The 12085-nt window shown below is 38.2% G+C and overlaps 1 protein-coding gene across 1 annotated transcript; it reads left to right on the plus strand.

Annotated features, from left to right (window-relative positions):
• The first annotated feature begins 370 nt into the window (after positions 1 to 370).
• LOC102875919 (tumor necrosis factor ligand superfamily member 6-like) lies at positions 371 to 9866 on the plus strand. Its single transcript, XM_006887434.1, has 4 exons — positions 371 to 709; positions 2406 to 2451; positions 8244 to 8300; positions 9472 to 9866. Exons 1-4 carry the CDS (start codon positions 371 to 373, stop codon positions 9864 to 9866), a joined length of 837 nt encoding a protein of 278 aa, XP_006887496.1.
• The last annotated feature ends 2219 nt before the right edge of the window (positions 9867 to 12085 follow it).

The raw sequence follows: 12085 nt of genomic DNA on the forward strand, positions 1-12085 counted from the left end.
ACCTAATTCTGACCTGGTCCAGTAGGGACAGAGAAAGAGCTTCACCTACAAACCTTTTTAGATAGTTCAGGAAAGCAATTGGGGCTTTGAAGGCTTTCATCAGAAAATTGTGGGTGGAAACTTCCAGGGGTTTGCTGTGAGCTCCTTGAGGTTTTTCAGCTTTGTATGCAAATGAGTAGGTGTTGCTTGCTTTGAGAAACAGAAAGATTGAGAGGGGTGTTTCCCTTAACTGTGGAAACTATAAAGTGAACACTGGCTTCCCTTCTCTCAGGCAGTTAGTAACAGGAGTCTCCTCCTTTGACACTTCAGCCGACACAGGACCCCAAAATAAAATCACCTACCTGGAGGCTAGCCCGAGTTCCTGGCTGTCATGCCACAGCCCTTGAATTACCAGTATCCCCAGATCTACTGGGTGGACAGCAATGCCAGCTCTCCCTGGGGTAATCCAGGGTCTGTTCTCCCCTGCCAACCTTCTGTGCCTAGAAGGCCTGGTCGAAGGGCACCACCACCACCACCACTTCCACCACCACTGCCACCTCCACTGCCACCACCATTGCCTCCGTTTCCACCATCACTTCTGAAGAAAAGGAACAACACAGGACTATGCCTCCTTATGGTGTTTTTCATGGTTCTGGTATCCCTGGTTGGCTTGATGCTGGGGATGTTTCAACTCTTTCACCTGCAGAAGGAGCTAGCTGAACTCAGAGAGGTAAGCCTGGCCTGACAGGGGTCGCTGCCACAGCTCTGCTACATGTGGGGGGTGGAGGGACACTGGAGCTTGCCGTGGTCTTGTTTGCAAGATGCTTTTCAATCCTTTTTCTCTCTCTTGGACATGGATTACTTTAACCATTCTATCCCACAGGCAGAGAAATGGAGGTCCATATGAATGAAGGGATTCCCTCCCCCTCCCTCTAACTTGCTCCACAGGATTGTCAAGAGAGCTCTGGTGATGTAGTGTGTTAAGGATTGAGTTGCTAATCAAAAGATCAGTAGTTAGAATCCCCAGGTCACTCAGTGGGAGATACATGATAGTCTCGTTGTATAAAGACTTGCAACCAAGTGGAGGATTGAGCAGGCTTTTGTAAAGCATCAGATCCAGGATGAGATTGATATTTATAGTATTTCCTTTCTCAGTTGGCTAATCAGCCTGCCTACCTATTACTGCCTCAAATCTATTGTTTTTCTTATGTGCATTTGAGTTGTAATCTTCTCAAAGTTATGCTCCAGTGGGTTTTCAGAGGCAGATTCATCCTAGAGAGGGTTAAACTAGGCTGCTTCTCGGAGGCAAGGATTCTTAAGCTTTGTCTGACACACTTGGGACATGTTGCAAGGATGGACCAGTCCTTGGAGAGGAATGTCATGCTTGGGAGGGTGGAGGGACGGCGCAGGAGAGGAAGAGCTTCTATGAGATGGATTGATTCAGTGACTGGGGTAATGGGGATGGGTATGTCAGAGACAGTGAGATTGATACAGGATAGAGAAGGGTTTAGGACTGTTGTACATAGGGTCACCGGGAGTCACAGGAAACTTGATGGCACATAATAACAACAATAACAACGACAATTAATTGTATGGGAGGATAATGAGAGGAGGACATGGGAGGAGACTGCTCATATTAATCCCGAGGAACAGCTTTGCATTCAAACTGTATGCTTTTGGTTTGGTAGCACAACTCCTTACCACTAGGCCCCCCAGACCTCCCTATTTCACACCTAATGATTTTTTGTTGTAGTTATGTGCTGTCAAGTTGCTTGCAACTCATAATGACCCTATGTATGTAATGAACCCTAAACCCTGCTCTATCCTGTACCAACTTCACTGTCTCTGACACGCCTACTCCCAATACCCCAATCACTGAATCAATCCATTTCATTGAGGATCTTCTTCTCTTGCACTGTCCTTTCACCCTCCCAAGCACAATGTCCCTCTCCAAGGACTGGTCCTTCCTTGCAACATGTCCAAAGTATATCAGATGAAGCTTCAGAATCCATGCCTCCAAGGAACAGCCTGGTTTCACCCTCTCCAGGACAAACCTTTTCATTTTCTTAGCAGTCCATGATATATTCAACATTCTTCTCCAGCACCACAGCTCGAAGGCATCAATTCTCTATCATCCCTAGTCACTGCAGAAAGCAATAAATATCAAGTCTGGGTTTAAAGACTATTTTCGGATGGCCAAACTAGATCTCTTTATAAATACTTAAAATAAATGATACTGTTCCAAGTCAGAAACCTGAGCCACAGAGAAACACAATTGCTTGGCCATTGTCTGAATTAGGTAAGATTCTGAAGTATTTAAGCCCTCTTTCTGCAGCTTGGTTTATTTGACAATTCTGCTTCTGACATAAATTACTTCATATTTATTATGCATCTATTCTCTCCCCCTCTCTCTTTTTTTCCCTCAGTCAATCAGTCATAAACATGTAGCAGTCTCTTTGGAGAAGCAAATAGGTAAGTCCTTTTATGCACAATGTCTTGAATACCTTTTTCTTTATAAATATTCTAACCCTCTGATCATTTTGGTTCTTTCTGATGCTTTAAAAGGCAAAGTTGATATAATTGTTCAAAATGAGCATAGCTGAGCACTATATACAACTAAAAATAACTTTCACTTAACTATGAATGGACACACACACACACACACACACACACACACACACCCTCTCTAAATTTTATTTCTTGAGATAAAATTTATCTCTTGAGATAAAATTGAGGCTGTAGACCTGCCTTCCTTCTTCTTGATTCAGATGTGAACAGGTGTAATATCTAGAAAGAGAAAAGGAGATGGAGGCAGAGAGCATTTTTATGGGAAATGCTTTGCTGGTGGTATGGTGCTTTATGTATTGACAGAAAGGTCAGTAATTAGAATCTACCCACCATTCCAAGACAGAAAACAGGCCGTTTTATCCTACAAAGATTCACCACCTCTGAAACTCAATAGAGGGTCACTAAGAGTCAGAACTAACTTGATGGAAGCTGGTAGGTTCTAAAAGAGATTAATAATTAGTAAGATTTGTTTTAGAACTATATTATGAAATACAGTGGAAGTTTAATATGTATACAACCCAATCTCTTGTAGGATGATTCTTTCGCAGTCACCAGAAACCTTGGAAGACATCTAACGAATATTAAAAAAAAAATCCAGTTTCAAACCCCAGCCCTCCCCACTCCCCCAAGAAGCAGTAACTGCTGCTTTCGGTAATAAAGGAAAATCCTTTGTATGAGATCCAGGAAAGAGAGAGGTGAAGATATTGAACTACTCATGGAGTCACTACTCAGGGAGCTGCAGGGCAAAGTTTTCTAAGTGGTGGACAGATGGATTATTTTTTGAAAAAAATATTCTTAGCCTGTTTTAAAGTAAGATTTACTGAATTCAGTAGATTTGACTAGAGTTGTGAGTTTAAAGTTCAGTTGAGCAAAATACTGGACAGATTAGGTGATATTCTCAAGACCACATTTATGGACCTAGGTCTAGAGGAAACCTCTTGAAGACTTCCCAGCATACAGATGGAGGTTTTACAGGGTAGGGAATTATCTAACTCTTTCTGATGGCCACAGAGTGAAAAAGGAACAGGAAAGGCAGGGTCTCTCTGCAGATAGGTACATCTCATTCTTGGGAACTGAGAACACAGGAAGCAGCACGGACCATCCCTGAAGTGGAACCTGTTTGGATTCTTAATGTCTACTTCTTGAAGGCCAAGTCGGGATCTTGCTGCCTTTAGATTAGTTAAGTTCCCAGTTCTGAGTTAGAGTCCATAAGTATTAGAAAGCCCAGATATACACCAGTAAAGCAGAAATATTTTCTAGAAAAATGAAGCTTTTGTAAGACTTCTGAAATATCTGAAAAATCAGTGGAATGTGACTGGTGAAGTAGACACCTTATTACTCATCTCTCACCTACTCAGTGGGGCCATGTTAGTGAATAAGTCAAATGAACAGATGACTCAAATCTACCTCCCCAAAGGAATACTTAATCTTCTCTACATCAAGCCAGATCAACCTAACTTTGGTGACTTATGACATGGAAATCAAACTAGGAACTTGATTGATACGATACAAATTAAGAAACTGTTAAAAAAATAATCAAATTAAGTAGCTTTATTAATAAAATTAAATTAGAACAAGGAAATGCCTCTGTTCATACAGTGAATTGTTAAATATTTTAAAAATGGTTGATGTCCAGATTGGTAAAGATATGAAAGAAAGAATTCATTGACAGCCAGTGGCAGTATAAATTGCTACAACTTTTCTGAAAAGGAGTTTTGGAAAAGATATCAATAGTGTAAAAATGCTAATTTACCTCGAAATAAAATAAATATTCATTTATTTTGAGAAAAATAAGAGATATGCTTAAAGAGATATATTGGGAAATGTTCATGACTTCTTTATGAGGGTATTTGTAATAAACAATTTGGAAGAAATCTTAATGCCTTATGATAGAAGAACTAGTTAAAGATCTGATTGTATCTGATTTCTGTCAAGATAGAACCGCTGTCTATTGTTAGATAAAAAAAAAGCAAATTACAAAACAGTATGTTTTGTTTAATACTGACTATGTAACTATTTAGGGGAGCTCTGGTTTTGTAGTCCAGACTGAGCTGCACTGTTAACCCAAAGGCAGCTTGGATCTGCCAGGGGTTCTGCCAGAGAAAGATGTGCAGTCTTCTCCTCAGAAGCCCAGTGGAAGAGCTCTATGAGTAAGAACCTTCTTGATGGCAGTGAGTTTGAATTTTTTTGAGTGATGTTCCTATATATGCATATTGTTATACTTCATATAAAAGAACTAGAAGCATTTACACGCTGACAAATTAACAGTTATTTTCTCTGGGAGGTACTATTATAAACTATTTAAGCTTTCTATTTTGCTTCTCCTTATATTTTGATTTCCTTCCACATTAAATCCTTTATTCATTCTCAATCATACTTGAAGTACCCCATAAGTGCTGAACTGGGTGCTGGGTGATGGCCAGGAATGAGAGAGACTTAGAGAAGGGAAACAAAGCAGGCAAACAAATCAACCACATAATTTTTTAATGAATTAATTTTAATGAAACATAATTTTAAGTTGTACTACATGTGACCTAAGATAGAATGAGCTGGTATGAGGCATTGTTTATGTTGAAATCTGAAAGATAAAGAGCTGGCCAAGTAAATAAGTGGTGTGTTGGTGTGTAGATGGCATGTGTGTTTGTCTTGTGTGTGTTGGTGGGAGGTGAGGTATGGAAGTTGAGGAGAGAATTTCAGCAATGAAAATGGCACATGTAAATATATTGAATCAGGGAATAGTTATCTTGAAAGACCAAAGACCAAGATGTACTTCTTCTTATTTATTTATTTACCCCTCTGTTTATCTGGCAAACATTTATGAATTTCTTTAATGAGAATTCAACTGTGCTAACTTTTTTGAAAGATAAAGATAAACAAAATGTGGTCTCTGCTCCATTTCCTGTTAGTATATGTCCAAATGCCAGATGAGCTGCAGAACTGGTTCGTAGTGTGGGAATGTAGATTAAGACTTAGTTATACCTTTCCTGTTCATTAACACCTCTCTTGTAGTGGGTCCTCTTATGTGGTTTGAGAGGTAATTACTGCTTGAACACTGTTTTCAGTTGATTAGGCCATTATTAAGCCATGTGTGAGCTTCATGGGCTAATCATGACAAGCTAATGTGAACAAGCACTTTCCTATAAATCCTTCTTAAACATCTTTACATTAGTTGAAATAGCTGAAGCCAGAAAAATATAGTCTGTTTTGAGAACTTGTCATTTTTCCAACTCTTTAACTCAATTTGGTAGACATTTACTGGTTATATGCACTAAATTGGAAATTAGGCCAGGCACTCGAGTGGATTCATCTAGTTAAGGAACTTATTCTTTAATTTAATTTAATTTAAAGAATAAGGCAAGTAAAGTAATGACTATATAACAAAGGAATTTGATGTGATAAGGGTGAAGATGAAGGACTCCCAGACTTCAGAGGAAGAAAGATCATATTTGATTAAAAAGGAGTGGGAATTAATGAAGAAAGTAGAATTTTAGATGGTTCTTGGGATTGTTAGGAATGTGATAAAGGGATCTATTTAGGAAGGCATTTGGGCAGAAAGAAAAGCATGAGTAAAAGACATGCAGGCAGGGAAGCTGGAGTATGTTCAGAGCAGGTAAGAAGTTTTGTGTCTGGGAGGGTCCAGTATGGGCAAAAATGAAGGAAATGAGGCTGTCCAGACAGAGTGAAGTCATGTGGTGGTGAGAAGGGTGAGCATAATTGTATTTTCAGTAAGGATCCACTAAAGTGTTTGAGATCTTCATCATAGAGTTAAAAACATACTTTAGGATAATTAATTCTGTAGAATGTCATTGTAATTAGGCCATAGAATGTTGATAGTGGACAGAAGAAGAATTAGCAGATTTCTCTGTCCTAGAGCCATCATCCTAAGAAAGGGCAGCTCAAGCAGGGTAAGTGTGGGCTACAAGCACTGACATTTGATCTACAGCGAGCAACATCACACATTTTCACCACATCACAACAATTAAATCCATGCTAACTTTGCTTCTTAAGTAGTTGGTCTCAGTCAGGGATTGTAACTTTGAAAAGAGGCCTTGATTCTGTAGGAAGAGGCTGTGCGATTGAGAGAAAGATGCCAGCCTTAACTAGAAGCTGAATCCTCAACCTGCTAAAAAAATGTGAAATTGTTCACTATGGATTAGTAAGTAAGCAAGCATCAGTAAGCCTTTCTTTACCTGCTTATATGGTAATCTGGCACTACCTAAGGGCAGCAAATATAGAGCATATAAAGTTATCAATTTAGAGCCAGGAGACCAGAATTCTGGTTCCACCTCTGATTCTGAGTAGGTGGATCTTCTTGCACAAGTCATCTAACTTTTAAGCTTATTGATTCATTCATTACTTCAAAGGGTCATGGTGAGTATCTAAAATTTCTAAATATCAGAAGTAACCAACATGACAATCCTTTAGAAATAAAAATTCATGTTTTATCTTAATATCTATACATATTTATGCTTATGTCTCTGTTTTCTTTTTACCTCTCTGTTACTGAAATACAGGCTACTGTGAGTTCTGCAGGTTTGAGCTGTCTGATGAATATATGTTACACTTGCAATTTATGCTTTTCAAAAGGTCATTTATTTAAAGCTCTTGTTTAGTGTCTCACCAAAATAATGTTGTTATTGTTGTTGTTTACCATGGAGTCAAGTATGATTCATAGGGACTCCATGAACAAAAGGCCTGAAGCCTTTCTATAACTACCGTAATTTATCAAAGTTCAGAGAGTTTCCAGAGGCATGTTGTTTAGAAAGTGGATGCCAATCCTGCTTCCAAACCTGTCTTAAACTGGAAACTCCATCTAACACTATCCACAGTGAGTAACCGTTATGGCATTTGACACCCCAATGACACAAAGTTCAGCATCACAGCAACCCCAGGTTACCTCAGTACAGCATATTGACAGAAGAGTGCTGTACCACTTAGAAGACTGTTCCTCCAAAATATAGTAACAATTGACTTTTAAATACAAACACCCTCCCCAAGGTCTTGTTGACTCTAACCAAGAGGCTTAAATAAAAAACAATCAATATAGTATGGTTTTGTTGTTATGTGCTATTGAGTTGCCTGCAACACATAGCGACCCTATGTACAGAAGCTCTGAAACCTTTCCTGTACTGAGCCATTCTCACTAATTCCAACACACCAAACCCCATTGATCCAGATACTGTATCAATTAATCTCATCTGGGGTCTTCCTATGCTGTCCCTCTATCCTTCTGAGCATGATGTCCTTTTCCAAGGACTGGCTGTGCCCAAAGTATGTGAGATGGAGCTGCAAAAAGAGAGACTTGGTTTCACCCTCTCAGCAAGCAAGGTTGGATGAGTCTTCCTCCAATCTTGATGCCACACTCCTCCTCATAAAGCCCTGCTTCCCGAATGATCTGTTCTGCACACAGATTAAAAAGGTGTGGGGACAGGATGCATCCCTGACACACTCCTTTCCTGATTTTAAACCATACAGTGTTTCCTTGCTCTGTTCTGAGTACTGTTTCTCGGTGCAAGTATAGGTTTCACATAAGCACAATTAAGAGTTCTGAGATGCCCATTTTCCTCAAGGTTATACACAATTTGTTATGATCCATACAGTCACACGCATTTGCATAGTCAATGAAACACAGACATTCTAGTTGGTCAATAAAGTTTATATATTTTTTAAATTTTTTTTTCTTTTTCTTGGTATAGGGCAGCCCAACACTGCTTACGAAAAACGGCAGGTGAAGAAAATCGCTCATTTAACAGGTCTGTGTATAGAATATAGTTTAGGCAGGGTATGGCTTCAGAAAGTCAGGGTTGAAAAAGCAAAATGTCATTATTGTGATGTGAAGACAGTGACAGTATTTGGAACCAAAAAATTGTCACATGTTTCTAATCAGGTCTGTCTCACAAACATAGATGGAAAATCTTCAGTAGGCAAGACTTTGTGCTAAACTCATGATGTAATTATGTTTTAGTGATAATCACAACATGATCTCTGCCTGTACAGAGCTTATACCGTTCAAATAATTAAAAAAAAAAATTAGAAGATTTGGGGCCCAGGTTTAAGAGAACTGGAAATATGGGAAACAGTGAATTCTTTTAGTTGGTGTGTCCCTGTTTTAATTGAAAAGAGGTCCATTCTTCCTTGTATTCATGGTAGAAATGAGAGTTTGAAGGAAGATTTAGTCCTGGCATTTTTATGAACTTTTAGCATGCAAACAGTTTTCTAGAAATATATTAGGGACTCCTATTGTAAAGTCTACTGAAAAGTGGGTAAATAACACACTAAGTTCTGAACTGTCTTTCTGTTCAAGGGCTACTTTGGTAGAGATTACAGAATGATATGTTTCAGTTCAATAGGTATTAATCTAGTACCTGTCATGTATAAAGTCTCGGCACAAGGATATGAATGACACATTATTCATGCTTTCAAAGAGCTTCAAATCTACTGAGCTAGATTAATAAGTAATAATTTCTGTATTGAAATGGATATGCACATAATGTGATGGGAAAAGAAATTTGAGCCCCAACTGATGAGTATAGATGAGAAGTTGAACCAGATAATTAATATTTAAAGTTCTCCCCAGGTTTAGGATTCTAGAATTCCTTGGATTTGGCTTTTTTTCTCACGGAAAGACCTCAAGACCTAGCAGTTTGGGTGCTAATTTCTTGTTGAGATATTAAGGGTCTATTTTATTGTTACATTGGAAGGGGTATCAAATTGAGGTAGAGAGTAATGAGGAAACTTTACAAAGGTATTGAAGGCATTTAGTGATGAATCCAAATATTACCTCTCAGCCAGTTCTATATGTGTTAGTTGTGTTGGGTAAACTATTTACTCAAGGAAAAAAAATCTCAAAATTTTGGCTGGGAAGATTAATTTATTGGATTGAGAATATTCCTGACTAATAAATCTTCTATTATTTGATTTCAGGAAAGCACAATTCAAGGTCACTCCCTCTGGAATGGGAAGACACCTATGGACTTGCCTTACTTTCTGGAATGAAGTATAAGAAAGGTGGCATTGTGATCAATGACACTGGAATATACTTTGTGTATTCTAAAGTGTTTTTTCGGAACAATTCCTGCAACGACCAAGCCTTAACCCACAAAGTCTACGTGAGGAGCTCTAAATATCCCGTGGACATGGTGTTAATGGAGGAGAAGGTGAAAAACTATTGCACTACCAACAAGATGTGGGCACGGAGCAGCTACCTGGGTGCTGTGTTCAGTCTTACCAGTGACGACCATTTATATGTCAATGTATCTGCAATTGCTCTAGTTAATTTTGAGGAAACTCAGACATTTTTTGGTTTATTTAAGCTCTAAGAAAAACACTTTGGAATTCTCCCATCATGGTTCCTTGTTACAAAGACTGAACATGTTGCCTTGAATGAGGGTCTTTTAAGACCACTTCAAATTAGGTGAGAAGGTTTGAACCAAGGTGACCTTAGATCATAGGGTCCAGGAGATCTGTAACTCCTCATGCAATATCCATGAGCCAAATCTGAGAAGGAATATAACTGAGGAACATAAAATTATGGGCTGCCAGGTCAAGATAATGACAGTGAAAAGCAGCAACCAGGCTTGTTCTATATTCATCTTAAGGAACAAGAAGCATTTTGACACATTGAAAAAGGCATTTTTAAACTTACCTCTTGAGTTGTGTCTATGGAGTTTGGTGCCATCTGTAGGGAGTTGCATTGGTGCCTCTCTGATGATTCAAGTACAACAGCAATTTCACCGAAGAAAGATGGACAATCTTCTCTTGTGCAAGTTACAGCCTCTGAAAACCCACTGGAGGGTCAGCTATGAGTTGGTTCCAACTCAATAGTAATAAGCAGTGAGTTGGATCTATTCACTATCCTGGGGGAAGCTATCTTTCAGATATTTAGAAGTGGCTTGATTTTAAGCAAGATTAAAAAGGAAAATAGTTTTGTATAATATGCTAATGAGACTGAAAAAGGCCAATACTCCTTTGACAAGGGGTATCTTGGCTTCTAAACACATAACCTGAATAACCGGATGAAGCGAACAGAGGAGAAAGCAGTGGGAGTGGTGGTGGTGGAGGTAGCGGTGTCACAGTCCATTGCTTACACAGTATGTGTCTTTTCAGTGCAATCTGTGGGGTATGTGTATGTGTGTGTAGGCACATATCCAGAAGAGTACCATGAGTTATAGAACTTGGATATTATAAAGTAATTTTATGAATAAATGAGTTGTGCTTGAGGTAAATATTGAAAGCTTTCTCACAGCCAACTCTAATGGTCTTTGATAAATTTTTATTGTCAGCTGCTGATGTTAATTTTTTATAATGTAAATAATATTTATATATATTTTTGTGTTTTAATGAAAAGGGTGCATGTAATTATAATTATATTGTAAAATATAGATAAATATTGTTAAATTGCATTTTGTAAACCATTAAGATTTCAATATTTCTCCCTTCTTATTATCTTCCTCCATGACTTCTTTATTCATTGTGACTTAAGAACAATATAAAGACCTTCGTAGGGTGGGAAGAACTACTTAATATATCTTTAATCATTGCCACTACCTCCATCCCTCTCTGTCTCTCCTTTCTTCTTCACTTCTCATTATTCATTATCTCCATTACAGATATTGCCAGAGTTAAATTTATCCAACTTTTCATAGATTAGATGGCAACTAGTTGGAAAGTAGAGACTTGGTGATAGAAATGAGGGGGGAGAGCAAATGATTAAAACTTGTACATTCAATAATTTATTCACAGCAAATACTTTTTAAAGGAAAAACTGTAGTATACTCACAAAATGGAATATTATGCAGCACTGAAAAACGATGAATATGTAAAACATTACACAACATGAATGACCTTGTATGACAGTATGCTGAGCAAAATACTTAAGTCACAAAAGGACATATACCATGTAACACCATTGTTATAAAGCAGGACTGACATGGAGGGTTAGGAGGAAACTAGGAAGAGTGGATAGACAATGAACACTGCATTGGGATAGATGAAGAAAAGAACTGTTTAAAAGGAATATATGATTAGGAGGAAATTGCCCAACAATGAATGAATATTTTTAAACAAAAGAAAGTGAGCAGAGGAGGGGGAAAGAGGAAAATGTACAACAATGAATGAATGAAAAGCCAACTTTTCTGTACTTTTGTTACAATCACAATTAAAATAAAAAATTAATTTTAAAAAAAAAGAAACACGTACTGCAACTTCACCCATGGACCTCTCCTGATGGTCTGCATAGGAATCAGACTGATAGATCTGTGGAAAGAATCACTGGAGAAGCTCAGAACCAGACTAGGTGCTGATTGTATATCAGACTATCGAATACTCACATGCAAATTCAAATTGGAGTTGAATAAAATGGCAACAAATCCACAAGAAGCAAAATATGACCTTGAGATTATTCTACCTGAATTAAAAAATTATCTTAAAAACAGGCTGAGACATTGATCGCCAGTAATCGAACACCAGAGAAGCTATGGAATGAAATCAACAATATCATCCATAAAGAGAGCAAAAGGTCATTACAAATATGGGAGAG

This window comes from Elephantulus edwardii, unplaced genomic scaffold, assembly GCF_000299155.1.
Source record: "Elephantulus edwardii isolate Elephantulus edwardi_28Jun2011 unplaced genomic scaffold, EleEdw1.0 scaffold00057, whole genome shotgun sequence".
Taxonomy (NCBI): domain Eukaryota; kingdom Metazoa; phylum Chordata; class Mammalia; order Macroscelidea; family Macroscelididae; genus Elephantulus; species Elephantulus edwardii.

Coding starts and splice junctions, on each gene's coding strand:
- LOC102875919 (XM_006887434.1), top strand. CDS start 371: ATGCCACAGCCCTTGAATTACCAGTATCCCCAGATCTACTGGGTGGAC. Junction 710..2,405: donor AGCTAGCTGAACTCAGAGAG/GTAAGCCTGGCC, acceptor TTTTTCCCTCAG/TCAATCAGTCATAAACATGT. Junction 8,301..9,471: donor GAAAATCGCTCATTTAACAG/GTCTGTGTATAG, acceptor ATTTGATTTCAG/GAAAGCACAATTCAAGGTCA.